The following is a 16,105-nucleotide window of genomic DNA, read 5'->3' as shown; positions in this document are numbered from 1 at the left end:
AAATAAATAAATTTTAAAAATAAATAAATAAAATATATCATTGGTGGGTATATAATTCCAGTTTGACAGATTTGTTTTTTCAGTACTTTAAGGGTATTATTTCATTGTCTTCTTGTTCACATCATTTCTGACAAGAAATCTTCTGTCGTTCTTAACTGTGTTCCTCTGTATGTAATATACGTTTGTTTATTTTAACTGGCTGCTTTTAAGATTTCCTCTTACCACTGTTGGTCAGCAATTTGATTATGATGTGCCTTGGTATAGGTTATTTTTTTTCATGTTTCTTATGTTTTAGGTGCAGTGAGCATCTTGGGTCTTTGTATTTATAGTTTTTATCAAGTTTAGAAACTTTCTGGTCATTACTTATTTAAATTTTTTTGTCTCCTCTCTCTTCTTTTTTGGGGACTCCAGTTACATGTATATTAAGCTTCTTGAAGTTTTCCCACAACTCACTAACGCTCTGTTCAATTTTTCTTGATTCCATTTTCTCTCTGTCTTCCATCTTAGATAGTTTCTATTACTGTAATTTTGAGTATCTGCATCTTTTCTTCTGCAATGTCTAAACTGCCATTAAATCTGTCCAACGTATTTTTCATCTCACACATTGTACTTTTCACCTCTAGAAGTCAAGTTTGAATTTTTTCTTGTATCTTTTCTTGTCTCACACTATTTTAAATTACAGAATGTAGTTATAATAACTGTTTCAATGTATTTTTCTGCTCATTCTAACATCCTGGTCAGTTCTGGGTCAGCTTGAATTGAAAGCTTTTTTATCCTCGTTTTGGGTTGTAGTTTCCTGCCTCTTTGCATGTCTGGTGATCTTTTTTTTTTTTTTTTTTTGTGGTACGCGGGCCTCTCACTGTTGTGGCCTCTCCTGTTGCGGAGCACAGGCTCCAGACGCACAGGCTCAGCAGCCATGGCTCACGTGCCCAGCCGCTCCGCGGCATGTGGGATCTTCCCGGACCGGGGCACGAACCCGTGTCCCCTGCATCGGCAGGCGGACTCTCAACCACTGCGCCACCAGGGAAGCCCATGTCTGGTGATTTTTGATTGGATGCCAAACATTGTGTATTTTATCTTGCTGGTTGCTTGGTATCCTTTATTCCCATAAATATTATGGAGTTTTGTTCTGGGATAAAGCTAAGTTCACTTGAAAATAGTTTGATCCTTTCTTTTAAAATATGTTAGGTAGAATTGGAACAGTGTTTAGTCTAAGGCGAATTATTCTCCACAATTGAGGTAAGACCCTTCTGTGTTCTCTACCTAATTCTCTATGAATCTTGAGGTTTTCTAGTCTGTCTGGTAGGAAGAGGCACTGTTCCTCACCCTTTGGGAGCGCCCAGTACTGTTACCTCTCATCCTTTAGGGTGGTTCTTTCCTGTCCTCACCTAATCTCCTTATATTCATGTACTAATCACTACATAGCCCCTTTCTAGAGAGCAATTACTAATCAAATGTATTTACAAATTGTTCATACATTTGTCACATGCTCCTTAATATAGCTCCTTGAGTGTGCTCAGAACCATCAGGTGTGGTCCCCAAATAAGATAGCCTCATGACAAGCCATCACATGTTTCTGAGATAAAAACAGTCACACAGGAATTTGGAAACTTAATTACTGTTCTGAGCTACAAATAGAGACTAATCATTATAACACATGACCAAAAAATATGCTAAATTACATCATATTGACTTTATGCACGTTTTATTTTTCAGAGACATTTTTCAGTTCAAAGTCAAACCAAGAGGGAATTCCTTTGAGAACAATTGCAAGCATCCAGTTGAATGGGAACCAAAAGAAGATCTCCAAATGGCACAAGTCCATTACAGTATAAAGTACCTGCTTTAAGGAGATGACACTCTGTTTTAAACCACATCCCAGTCGTCTTCTCCAGGGAGAAGTGATATTTTATATAAAGGAGACAAGAAGAAAATTATGACGATAAAATCATGACACTTTCACAAGAGGTAGGCACAAGCTAAGTGAGTCAATACATATTCACATTGCATATGAAGACAAATTTTAACAATTCTGTTTTACTTTATAATCCCAGAATATGGTATATATCAACATTTGCTTGCTTAATAAATTAATGAGCTTCAGGGAAAAGTTCCCTTCACTTAAATTCTGGCCAGGTTCTAAATAATCCACTGGGTATTATATAGACATGTTGAAAAATCATGGGTTTCTCTAAGAATAAAACTCAATAGTTGACCAATTTTAAACGGTTTAAAAAATTTAAAGAATCAAATGTGACCCATGACTACAAAAAAATAACTTTTATTTATCCCAACTACAATAATAATATTTATTCTTTCTATTTTATTGTTAGTTTTCCTATAATTTGAGCTCCTACTATTTGAAAAAAAACATGACCCAAGTGTCTATAGCAACCAGCTAATTAGGAAACAGAACAGCTCGTCTGAGAGAAGTCTGGCCATCTCAAGGAACTGATGCATTTGGGAACACGTTTAGGACCATGTGGAATGCAGAATGGGGCAATGGCTCATGGAAAAGGACTTGACGTGACTAGACTGTATTTTCAGGCAAGTTAACTCATGTACTTCAGCAGGAAGCATTGTTAATAATCTACATTTTGAAAGAAATAGCACTTTGCATCTGGAACCAAATGAAAGCTCTGAGATGAGACTAGTAGAATCCAGCCTTCTTGAATAGGAAATAGGCCAGAGGAAGAAACAGGAAGCATGGGTATAGGCACATTAGAGTCACCACAAAATTTTAAATTGCTTCTTTGAAGCAGATCATCAGAAGAAATAGTCTGATTTCAAACTTTGCACCCATCTGATCTCTTGGTGGTACGACATTGGGTGAATGGCAGCGTCAGGGAAATGTTCTGCCCTTAGGTTTCTCCATCCAGGGACAGTCACAGCATATCTCCTGAAGGACAGAGAGTTTCTTTTCTTGCCAATATGTCCTGCTTTGAATGCTGCTGTAATTCAACTAGCCCTCGTTCCCTAAACCAAACTCAACATCATAAAACTCTGCTGGAGAAATTCTAAAGACCACCCATCACATCCCACCTGTTCTACTTATTCTGTAACAGGCACCGAAGCATCTCTACTCTTCAAATGTAGGACAGAGAGGGGAAGACCCAAGAGAGTGGGAAGCCACGACACCCCTACAACTAGAAGAGGAAACCGAAGCCACAGGGGAAGCCGGAAGCTGATTAACTACAGATTTTTAATTCTGGTGAAGACGAAAAGTTTTATCCCTCTAACCGAGATGTATAATTTCATCTCTGTGGTATAAAAGCTACTGTTACACGCCCATTTATATTTCAGTGAGGTGGGTTGTAAGGGAGATGAGGTATTTTCCAAAGCTTCATTGGTTCTTGTAGCTTCAGAGTCCTGGTATCCTTAAAAGACAGCCAAATGTGTAATTGATAAACTTTTGGAATTGCGGTTCCTTTTCCTTTGGATTTTCCCAAGGAAGGAAAAATGGGACGGCCTCTATTTCAAAAGGAACTCATTTACTGCCAAGGAGGAGATCATCTACTGAAAGAATCTGTATCATCAAATTTGAGGACACATTTTTAAAACGCTGTCCCGGGGGTGGGGGAGGGATGGAGTGGGAGGTTGGGATTAGCAGATGCAAACTATTATATATAGAATGGATAAACAACAAGGTCCTACTGTAGAGCACAGGGAACTATATTCAGTATCCTGTGATAAACCGTAATGGAAAAGAATATTTTAAAAAGTAAACAAAATAGAAAACGCTGTCCTACTTAAAACAATAGGACTTGAATGGGTCTGCACCTAACTGGGTTCTTATATATTCATGTAAATTGAATACATAGCTGAAGACAGGTGAAGTCCATGGAAAATTGTCAACATTATCCTAATTGCCTTATAACGTGGGCATCCCAGTCCTACAGTATCTTAACCTGCATGTTGATATAACAATTGACATAGAACCCAGCCTGGTATTAAGTAGCAAGATCAAAATATTGTCTTTTTTTCCTCTACAATATCCTTAGCACTGTTCCATGTCACATAGCAGCTGCTCAGTACATATTTATTGAAGGAATGAAGTGGGTATTTTAAAGATTATATTTTCACCTCTTTTGTTACCCTATATTTTCACTGCTAGTCTGTTGTGAATTTTTCCTGTGACATGAGGTAAATGTGGAAGGGGAAAATTAAAGCGAGTAATATTAACAAAAACCAATAGAGTCACCTTCCTCTGAATAGCAATCGAAAGTAGCCAAAGAGCGTTCTGAGCGTGGCCCCGGTAGGCACAGGGCAGCAGAGATGGTCTGACTAAAGACTGGTCCCCTTCATCTCCAGGAACCAAAGCCACGACCGATGCTGGCCAATCAGCCAGCACTTTTCATATCCTCAGGGTCCATCACAGGCACCCAGGAAACGTCAGTAAAAGATCCAATGAGCCCAGATTCTCCAAGAACAAAGCACTTCATCTTGACACGGTTAGAAAGCCAGTGACTATAAGCTCTCCCTCTTGTACCTCCTGCTCTTTCGCATCTCAGCTCAGACATGACGACCTCAGGCCCTCAAAAGTCCATAGGGGTTGCACGGATGTCCCACGGCCCCCGGTACCCTCCCATCCCAGGGTCCCTCACACCACCTCAGGATGCCTGTGGTTTAAGTTCCGTGTACCATCAGAGACCATGCCTGTCCTTTTGCTGCTGATGCCAGCTCCACAATATGACAAAGGAAGGAGGGAAGGAGGGAGGAAAAGAAAAACAGGAAGGGAGGGAGGGGGCAGGATTTGGTCAGCCATGGAGCGAAGAGATGTTCGGAGTACCGCTTCCTTCTGAAAGAGCAGCTATAATGCTAACATCTTCATGGACTAGGAAAAGCCCTCTTTTTATGAATCAGAAACAGAAATCTCCCAAAGCTGTCATGGACCAACCCTGTACACCCGCAGACACTAGAAGCGAAAGGCAACAGCCGGGTGGAGTTTACAGAATGCTTTGCCACATCCCACAAAATGCTTAGGAAAAAGCCTGCGTGAGTGTGTTTCCGATAAGTTTCTCCAAGCCGGGCCGTGAACGTTGTCAGTAATACTTGCGCTTCCACTGTGTGCGGAGGGCAGACTCAGATGCTCAGCTCTGAATGTCCCCTTTACACGTTGTCTTTTAACTCTTTCGTTCCCAGGATCAAATGTTCCCAGCTAAGTCCACTAATGACAACAGGAATCATCACCAAAACCGCAAACAGAAGCATCTTCAGAAGGGGATGGGAAAAAACAAGAGCCATTTACCAGCACATCTGGCCAAGAGGTACTGAGATATCAGGGATGCCTACAACTCGTTTTCATTAAAGTTGTTTTAAAAATGTTTTCCAAGATATATGCCGGAATAGAGTTGGAGAGAAATGAGAAACCTAAGTATGAATTTTCTCTTTGACGACCAACCAAAGTAGCAAAGAGGCCTCTCCTCGGTGTTTTCTTTGCCTCACTGGTGGCCCTCACAACACCGTCCGACCTTACAGCCGGCGTCCACGAACCTGCCGAGTACGAGCTGGTGCAGCGCCGAGACGTAGAACACACACACACGTGAAGAACACTCGTCATCATTTCTTTCCAGAGAAAATTATAGAAGAGGCCGTTTCTCATTTCTGCACGCTCCCCCCGGTGAAGAAGACGTCACAAGAAAAATTCTTCTGAAGACCTAAGGGAGGCGGCTGCCAAGGGGCGGGGCAGGTAGAGCGGGGAGCCACGTGGGGCGCGGCTCTCGCCCGCAGTCAGGCCCGCCCTCCACACCCAAAGCCCGGAACGCAGGGCTACTTACTGACCGACACGTAATTCCTCCCACCCCACCTGCAACAATAAAGTATCAATTTTCAAATGTGAAATGTCTATGGATGCCCGCGGGTATTACGTCGCGTGTATCACACACACACACACACACACACACGCACACGCACACGCAGACACAGGGGCTTGGCGAACGCATCTTTTGAATCCATCTGGCGTATTCCCCGACCCCCGCCGCTTCATTGCTCTTTCATGCAAGTGACCACAAACAGTGGATCTAAATCCGGCACATTTCGAGGTCAAACGATGCAGCAAACAGAATTTGACCTCGGACAATATGCCTCTGTCCACTCACCATCCACGTCAACGTGCGTACACACTGCGTTTTGCTTGATGCAAGTTCATCAATCTTTATCCCAGAAGCTTCCGCGCTCCCTCATCTAACGCTTACAGAAAAGAAAGGACATCCGGATGCGTCTCTTCCCCCCCATCATCGCCACACACCCCCTCGTCCCTCAACACACACGCAACAGCTGTAAGAGCAAGGAGATCGTGTTTTTAAAATTCCATTGGTTCACGTAGGCACAGAATCGGAAGCAGCTCCAACATGGACATCAAGTAAAAAATACCAGTTTTCCAAAGTCTGTAATTATGTATTTACACAAATTACATAATCCTTTATGTATTTACATACAATTACAGATTATCAAGTAAATAACACAATGTTGTGTTAATGAGATGAAATCGAATGAAAACCATAAACGGAAGCCGTCCACTTATCCACAGAACAGGACCTGGCAGGGACAGGTGCCCCAAGGTGACCTGGCACGTCGGCACCGCCTGGGGACATTCTCATGACAGATGGGGGGGTGGGTCAGTCCGTGCCTGTTAAGTCTGTGACCAAGGTGCAGTGTTGGCACAAACGACATAGCGGTTTGGCTGGCCGGGCTTGTGTTTGTGAAAACTGGACCCATCATTCCACAGAGGTTTGAGCAGCCAGCCACAGCCTTGGGTCCCTATGACAAGAACCAGTTGCAAAGCCAGGAGCTGGGGCGACTCGCTCTGCAGCCCAGCAGGACAGCGCCCGCAACAAAACCCTGAGCCATCTACTCTCCCAGAACACTTATGGACAGAAATTGCATAAGTCAGTATTTATTTATTTACAGACCATTACAGTTTATCATATCAATTGCCAAAAGCATATAACATTTTGTTTTTCTTTTTAAAAAAAAAAAAAGTAACCAAAACAAAATAACTCCAAAAGTCGACGTTAAAGTAGCATTTTCTAGGAATGCTTGGAGAGTTTAGTCTTTTCCACAAATCGTTTTCTTTCTTTTAGGCTGATTAATCTAGCATCTCATGCTACTTTAAGATTACTTTTGGCTATTTCCTAAAATCAATTTCTTCGGTGCTAAATATTGTACCTCTGACATCCTAGAAACTTGATTCTTCCCTGTGATCAGATGTTTAATGTTTTTCAGCCAACAAGATTAAATGCCTTTTGGAAAAACTAAAGCCTGAATATGTGCACATTTTAGCAGCAGCAAAGGGTTAAATAATAAATAAGAATACTACCTCTTGGAATTAAATGCAGTTTCCGTTAAGAAAGTTTTAAAAAAAAAGAAACAAGAAAATAAATGAAGAGGACATTCTGACTTTTACCACAAATCAGCTATTTTACATTGCTTCTGTCCCCTCCCCCCGCCCAGCATATTTCTTAATTCCAAATGTTGGACTTAGTTTTTCTTTAATGCACATCCACAGGAGGCCCTGTCCTTTCTGCCCTTTGGACCAGAGATGGGCCCCCACGCTCATGACAACCAGCCAGGTGCTTCTACTTCGAAACAGCTTTGACCCACCAGTGGCACACTTCTATTTTTCACAGAGAATGTGCATCAGAGCAAAACAAAGTTGGAATATTAAATCTTAACATTAGTTACATAAATCCCAACACATTGTTTAACTGTCACTTTCCATTTCCCACACAAATGGCTAGAAAGTGTTATAGGTGGTATGAGAATTTGTTATAAATTTCTTTTTCTTAAATATTGCTTTAAGAATTTGGCTCTTTTCTCCTTAGTATATAGTAAGAAATAGTCTCCCTTGCCCAAGGGCAAGTTTCAAAATTATTGCTACTAAACAAATATGTATTCTTATGCTGTTCAGCATCAAATGTTATAAAAGCCTTGTAAAAGATAACCTATAGAGTAACCTCCCCTCTAAAAAAATCGAGTGCTTGTGAAGACCATTTTAAAAAACAAAACACAGTCAACAAATATATACTTTCCCCCTCATTGTCATGATCGATGGAGAGTTATGTTGCATTTTGCAAGTTTTACTTGAAGGGTGCTTTCACCAGGTATTATGACAGGTCACACCGAGAGCAATTTTCTATAAAAGGTGTTACAATAACCCCTATGGTACTTGTGTAATTTCACATTTGAGAGCCAAGTGCACAAATAAGAAGTTTATAAGAATTACCCTGTTGTTCTGACTCTGATTCTTGTCCCCTAAAAAAGAAGAAAAATCTGTGCCAAGTAAGTTTTTTGTTTTTTTTTTTCCTTTTTGAGAATTCTAAACCAGTACAATGTTTGATATGAGTCCTGTTGTTCTGGAGATCGACTAAAATAAAAGCACAGTTATCGTTTAGCTTTGGTATATTCTGCGATACATTTAGACAAGTAGAATATATACCAACCCTTCTATTTTCCAACCGTGAAGTTACAATGAGGGAGGAAGTAACTTATGAGAGAGAAAATATTACAGACACAGAATAAAAGTTTGAGACCCAGTTTATCTTTAATCCTCTGGGATAAGCTATGGAACAAGCAGTCTGAAGAGTGGACACTCAGTGTCATGAACGGTATGCATCAGTTTACAATAACATGGGCACAAAAGCGATTGTCGCCTTTAGGACACTAGGGCCATCTGAGTGTCTCACATCCATGCACGCCACGTTCGCTTCATGAATATGCCACAGGTTTGTAGCGGACGTTGCCATTTAATGCCTACAGAGCCTAAAGCTTCCAAAGTGCCTATCTGGCCTGTACATATTTCATTAAAAATAAACTCTATAGAATAAATAAATATATAAAATAAATAAAATGTTGCCTTTGGAATTTCTATAAATAAATTTAACTTTTTTTCTTTTTTTTTCTTTTTTTTTTTTAACTAAGAGGTCTTTGCTTTAAATTCACTGGGATGACACCCGTGACAATGAACCGAGAAAGTCTCGTCGGTCAGACCGCACCCTCCTGCCTGTGAAAATGCAGCGGGGCCCCCCTCGGGCCGCCAGCCAGATCCCGATGCGTCCAGGTGTGGCAGCTCTGCTGATGAGGATGAAGGACAAGAGATCGGACAGGAAAGCGCATCTATCCCCACATGCATCGGCTGGTCCTCTCTGCTCCCTCCTCTCTGCAGCCCCACTCACCCCCTCACCCTGCAGCCTCCTGCCCTCTGCTCACCACCCACCCGGCAGCAGTGGGCAGGGGGTCCCGAGAGAGGACGAGCCTGGAGAACAAAATCAGTATGTCCCCTCCACGCCTCCGTCAGACTATGCATGCGACAAAGTTTGGCAACAGTGGAGCTGATGTGATGACACAGCAAATCAATAAGAACCCACCGCGTGAAACCTTTATAGTGGTTACTTTTTAAGGGCTCAAGTGAAGAAACGGTCTTTGTCAACTTTGGCTTAGGATACCCTTATAGAGTTCGGGTACTTTGTCGGGGTCCACTGGTCTGGGTAAAAAATGTGTGAATTTCTGGTGCCGTTTAGTCCTCGTTCCTTCTCTGGGGGTCCCGTCCTTATTTAACGCGACATAGAACCGCCTTCCAGTGTCCACGTGTTTATACAGATTCGAGGAGTACGTGTTATACCAGTTTTCTTCAAACTGTTCTCTGAATACACACTCTTGGGTTAGTTTTTCCTGTTGAAAAACAAAAGCAAATATTTTGCAAAAATTAGCTACTTTCCGTACTGAAAGCAATTGCTACATAACATAACTGGTGACAAAATACCAATTTTAACCCACTTTAAGTGCACTTTGCAAAAACTGCTTACCTCTATAAATGTAACTACCTCCTAATTTTTTTTCATAATGATTAAAGCACAAAAGAGTCTAATTTTTTTCTAGTTAAACTTTTCCACATGCCAATTATCTGAATGAGTCAGTAGGCAAAGGCAGCTAACGCCATGAGCTGTTCCCATTTTCACCACAGCAATTAGGATGGTGACCATCCTGGGGGGAGGGCCTTTTCGAAGAAAGAGTCTCAGACGGCCACTTCATCTTCAGCGTACTTTTCATAAAGTCCTCGCCACACAGACCAACATCACCAGCGACGTCAGAGATCTGCTGCCCTCTGAAGCAGTGGAGTTATTCATTACACTAGAAGAGTGGTTTTCAGACTTCAGTGTGCAGAAGAATCACCTTGGGATGCTTTTTTTAAGTGTAAATTTCCAATCCCCAACCTTTTAAAATTCTGATCCAGAAAGTCTGGAAATACACATTTCCAACAGGCCTTGTGTAATTCCGATGCAGCCGGAGTCCACACTTTGAGATACGATGCTTTCTATCAGGTCTGGGTCTTCCTGAGTACAAAGAAGTAAAGACAAACATCCCAGCCCTCCTGTTTCCTTGAACTTAGAAGAACCACCACACACTCCCCCCAGTTTAAAAGCAGAAAGGTTCCACATCTCATAAATGTATTACCCTTCACCCTCCACCAGAGCTTTATGAGAGCCTGGGTTCCCTGGGACCCCATAACCTAGGGCCCCTGCAGCCGCGTGTCTCGAGGGCAGTAAGGACCAGAAGCGATGCACACATCACACCCCAAACCATGAACGCATTCCAGGCACAAACACGTGCTTCTAGCTGCGCCTGGAGAAGTGAGGCAGTGGGGTGGATCAGCTCCTTGTTCTTCTTCTCACCACGTTGAAACTTTAACATCAGCACCTTCCCAGATGGCAGTGTTAAAAAATAAACACTAAAACGGCTTCTGAAAACATTCCCCTTGCTCTTGCCCACCTGGCCCCTTATGTAAATAAGAAAACCTACAAATACATGTCCACGCAGTTACACACTTGAGGACACAACCTAGTGCACTGATTCACAGCCAGCCCGGCAGAAGGCATCATCTCCAGCTGCTGTGGTCGCGTCGGGAGAGCGAGGGTGGGGACAGCGGGCGTGTCAAGCTGAGGATGCTGAAAGCCCGCGGCCAGCGTGAGCTGGTTTCCCCACGTCACTCCTCCGTTCACGGAAGGCTTGAACCACCCAGAAACACAGGGGACCTGTACCTCCTGGGAGCTGCTCTTCTAGGTGAGGAGTCCCCAACCCCCGGCCACCGATCGATACCGGTACTGGTCCGCGGCCTGTCAGGAGCCAGGCTGCACAGCAGGAGGCGAGCGGTGGGCAACGAGCGAAGCTTCATCTGCCGCTGCCCATCGCGCCCCCCGCCCCCCCCACCCCCCTCGCTCGCATCACCTCCCGAACCATCGCCCCGCCCAATCCGTGGAAAAACTGTCTTCCACGAAACTGGTCCCTGGTGCCAAAAAGGTTGGGGACCGCTGCTCTAGGTGATCAAAATGTACTGAGCAGGTTGGTAACAAAATCTTATCTCCTTGGACCAGTCTCTGCTAAGTGAGCTGGAACAAGGGAAAGCAACAAAAGCAACCAAAAGCATCGAGCAGGACAGGATGATGGGGAAACTCCGGGCACCTGATGCCGGGTTTATAGGGACAAGGTGCGTTGCAGGGGGCGAGTGGCACCTGCAGCTCCCCTCACCTGGGCGCTAGCAGAGAAGCCCCTCACCTCCCTCCACGAGCAAACCTAGAAGAAACCCCCTATGCTGGGGAGACCAGGCTGAACGTGATTTCTGTTTCATCTCCATTAAAGCGGACAAAATAAAAATAGTGTGTTAAAGACTTTAACAGCTATTTCAGACTTTACTTCCATCTGTACAATAAATATTCTCCCCACAGACAAGATTACTCCTGGCTTAAAATGTCTGGTTTGAGTTTGCAGTGAGTAAGTAAATTTTCTAAACAAGCAATGTTCATTTATTTTCTACTTAATAAAGGTGGACCGAAGTAGGGAATTGTAGAGCCTTCAGTTCTACCAAGGAGATGAAAAAAGAATTCAAATTAAGCTTTCTTTTTCTCAGCAGGAAATCACTTTACCTGACAGATACTTGGTTTAAAAAATAAGGCTCAGGCTTCCCTGGTGGTGCAGTGGTTGAGAGTCCGCCTGCCGACGCAGGGGACACGGGTTCGTGCCCCGGTCCGGGAAGATCCCACATGCCGCGGAGCGGCAAGGCCCGTGAGCCATGGCCGCTGAGCCGCGCGTCCGGAGCCTGTGCTCCGCAACGGGAGAAGCCACAACAGTGAAAGGCCCGCGTACCGCAAAAAAAAGAATAATAATAAGGCTGTCCCTCCTCCTTCTGGATCCCAAGGCCTGCCCCAGCTTCCATCTGCTTTGTATACAAGTCGCACCTGCAGGGTCTGCACACCATGAGGGGCCTGGCTTTGGAGCAACAGCCCCTGCTCCGGCAGCCTCACCTGGAGCAGGTCAGTGTCACACCTGAGGCGAGGCCATCACAGGTGCATGGCCGGCGATCGGCACCCGGAGCCCAGGACACGCCCCCAGTCACCATGGGGGCATGTCAGAACCATGAGTTCAGAACCTCTCAGAACTGGAGCCAACCTCAGCCAAAAGGTATTGCAACTTTCCCCGGAAAATGCCCGAGACAGGGGGGCCTGGAAGGGAGGTCACCTGCCCCAGACCCCGCACCTTCCACTTCTCACTAATGGAGGGTTCCTCCAGACACCCCGTCCGTCCAGGGACTTCCGAGGCCCCTTCCAAAGGGCCGGGAGGGGGGCTCCACGGACCACGTTCCGCAACTCGGTGCAGCCCCTCTGATTCTGACAATCACACGTGCTGCCTTTCTTCTTTACCTCAAAATGCAATTTTTTAAAAACACTATTCATTTTGCAGGAGGAACGGGTGGAGGTGGAGAGAAAACAGAGCGTATGCACAGAATTCTGCAGTGGGAAGGACACTGCACGCTAAGACTGAAACACTCATGAGTCCAGTATTGAAGATGAGCCTCAATTCACATGTTTTGGGGGTACTGTCAGTTTGCGGGGGAAAAAAAAAACCTTTTTAAAAAAGTTGAACGAGGTGAGAAACTGAACTAACCTTTTCACTGCTCAGCAAACACGGCTCTGTTCCCCTTATGAGGCTGTTGTAACATCCTTTACACACACAATATAATGCTCTAGGCAATGCGGAAAATGAAGTGACTGTTCCACGGAGGACACTGTCATCTACAGACAGCAGCTTTTGTGATGGTTAAGAGTTCAGTCCTCTCCTTCACGGGAGGGTTGGATAACCTCAGTTAACTAGTTAAATGAGGCCGTGCAGACATTACCTTGCAAAACCCCTGATCCAGTTCAGTCCTGTAATTATTACACAAGGGGTATAACGACACTCAGAAAAACCTGCAGACCTTAAAAAAAAAATTTAATTTAAATGATCATAAAAATTAAAGACCCTGATACCTTTCTATACCATGTATATGCTTTCAAATAATTTCTTCTTGCTATTTGTGATTTTTGTTTCAGACAAAGGTAGACAAAGCAACAAGATTTACAGAATTAATCTTTATGATTAGACTTTAGTACTTAGCGATAAAATATTTAGTTGAGGTGAATATATTTATGTTACATATTTGTACTCCAAAGTGATTTCTCTAAATTAAAAATAAGAAAGTGAATGCAAACTGCGACGGCAAAAAATATACATTAAGCTGTATTCTTATATATACACAGAGGAGAAAAAACAGTTTCTGCCTTCAAATAAACTATACACTTTAGAACTATAAAACTCAGATGTTTTAAAACTCACCACATGTTTCCAATGCAGACAGTTTATAGAGTATTCCACTATAAAGTGATCAATTCTTCTTTTATTGTATTTCCATGTTTTAATATTTTGGGGGGATTATTTAACTATAGCTGTTTATGGCATACCTATCTTTGAACTGCTGGATTATGTCACTCAGCTTGGGTGGAGAATGTGGATTTAATTCAAAAGTCTCCTAAAGCCCATGCTTTGGAACAAAATCTGGTGAATGTGAGCAGCTATGGAAACCCCTTTTCATTTTATATCATCAAATTCTGAGCAGTGGGAAAAACTGAAATTAAAACTTCAAAACTTTTACCAAAATCCTATTAAAACCAAAGTATGAGATAATAATGTGAAAATTATAGTATACCCCAGAGAATGTTTAGGAATGTTATACGACATCAACTCATATGGACACTAATCTTAACTATTTGACAATTGGAAAATGTGTAATCCACATGGGCGTTACCATGCCTGACTCCTATCTGTACCCATTTAAAAACTGAAATCAGAAGTTTTCAAAATTTGAGATTCAAGAGTCCTCCTTGAAAATGTATAGACTTATGCTGCCATACATATAAACATATGGTGTAGCTTTAACCACACCATCCAAATGGTTGTTTGTGTTCAACTCAACGGGTTGTTTGACCTCCCTGCATAAACTCACAACACATAAAGCCCAAGGTCAGAAACTGCCTTGATAGAGTTCCCGAACCTTTTGTAAGTTACTGATTTGATGTAATCGCTTGTTCTCTGCCTACCGTTTACCCCAGTCATGGTATTTAAACCTCCCTTAACTACAATTACTCGTAGAGATGTACCTTCCTCATTAATAATCTAGCAGTAAAGTCTTCATGGGAATTGTTGCAAGCATTGCGGTGATTAAATATAATGACGAAAGGATCATTAATAAGAAGCTAGGTATTTGAACGCTTCTCTCCTGGGAGAAGTCCCCAAACGGAAAGCCACAAACACACAGAACAGGCAGGAAGGCACTATTTCTCATTTTATTAGAAGCTCCCTTCGGATCCAGCCCCCTTAAGCCCTCAACACGCCTCACTCAAGGCCCATTTTTCAAAACCTCTTTAAAATCCCTACCATTCCCACGGGCCTGCTTTCATACCCATGATCCTGGCCATCAAAACTGCCACTGGAATTGTGGGAACGGTTGAATCAGTTGTGTCTGGTCAACGTACACAAACGAAGCAAGTGGGCGGGCAACGTCTGTCTCGTCTAATACACAAAAAGGTAAGAATTCCTACGTTCTCTCCACTCCTCCCCCACCAAACCAGACAAAACAAGACAGAATTCAGCTTCGCTCCAGAAGCTGCGTACTTAGGTGTACCTGTGGACTCAAAGGTAGGGCCCAGTCTGAATCTGATCCGGCCTTGGACATCTCCTATGGTGTGGGCTCACCAGCCACATGGTACCCACCACACAGCCAAGGACAGCGCCCGCCGCGTGTACCACAGAGCAGACCAGACAACTTAGATGCTGTCCTTAGCAGCCACCCTAGAAACGGACATTTGTTTAGCAAATCAAGTGAGCTCATAAACTTGCGATATATGTTCAGAGGTGGAGCCCCACAGGGGAAGGAAAATCCTGCCCAAGGTTGAACAGAATTCAAGCAGAGAAGTTTAATACTCACTTTATGAAATATTTTTGCTTCTGCCAATGGGTAGACTGTGCACATTTGGTGCTTCTGCCGAGAGCCCTACAGGAAAAGTTTGTGAAGTTTCTCTTAGGGTCCTAGAGCACAGGTAACATTTCTTATCATAAATGATCATCTGATAAGAGAAGTAAGTCATTCAGCGACCACTTAAAATGCACATCAGAGATTTGCAAAAGCTGAAAACACTTCAAGCTAAATATTACTCTTTGTAAAAACCGAAAGTCGAAGGACAGACCATGGAGGGGAAGTGGACAGCTTCAAGGCTGGGAGGTGGAATGAAGGAAATAATTCCTGTTATTAAGGACACCAGGCAGAGACATTGGAACCCAACCACCGCGTCTGCAGGCGCACCGCAGGAGGGAGAATCGAAACAGAAACACGTACCAGAGATCTTCTACGGTAGACAAAGCAGGCTGAATTCAGGCCTTGAGTGCAGAAATAAAATTAGACCAACTGAAAGATTAACAAAGATGACGGCAAAGTAAGCGCAAAGGCAATTTCTGAAGAACTAAGAGATTCACGGAATTTCTATGGTAAAGGAATGTCAGCCTCCTACAGACACACACAGTGGGGTTGATTAGCCACCCTGGGCCTCAAGTTCCTTCTCTGTGAAGACAGGAGACTGGACTCAGGGATGTCCACGGTCTCTCTGAGTCTAAGGTCGAGTGACTCGGCCTTAGAGCATCCAGTGTGGAGGCCTAGCCACCCACAACGACTTGGGAAGGACGCACTGACCAGGAAACGGAAAAGAAGCTGCTGGAAGATAGGGGAAGAAACAGGCCCAAACGT

General features: G+C 43.5%; 1 protein-coding gene across 1 annotated transcript in view; it reads right to left on the bottom strand.

Annotated features, from left to right (window-relative positions):
- Nucleotides 1-1,703: 1,703 nt before the first annotated feature.
- Nucleotides 1,704-16,105, bottom strand: part of FGF9 (fibroblast growth factor 9) — a 33,600-nt gene continuing 19,198 nt past the window's right edge. The window contains exon 3 of the mRNA XM_030882129.2: nt 1,704-9,669. Within this exon, the coding sequence (XP_030737989.1) occupies nt 9,424-9,669 (246 nt within the window). The 3' untranslated portion in view covers nt 1,704-9,423. The remainder of the gene's footprint in view (nt 9,670-16,105) is intronic.

This window comes from Globicephala melas, chromosome 18 (genome assembly GCF_963455315.2).
Source record: "Globicephala melas chromosome 18, mGloMel1.2, whole genome shotgun sequence".
Classification (NCBI taxonomy): domain Eukaryota; kingdom Metazoa; phylum Chordata; class Mammalia; order Artiodactyla; family Delphinidae; genus Globicephala; species Globicephala melas.
The sequence above is the reverse complement of the archived record's forward strand: the minus strand, read 5'-3'. Positions and strand labels throughout refer to the sequence as shown.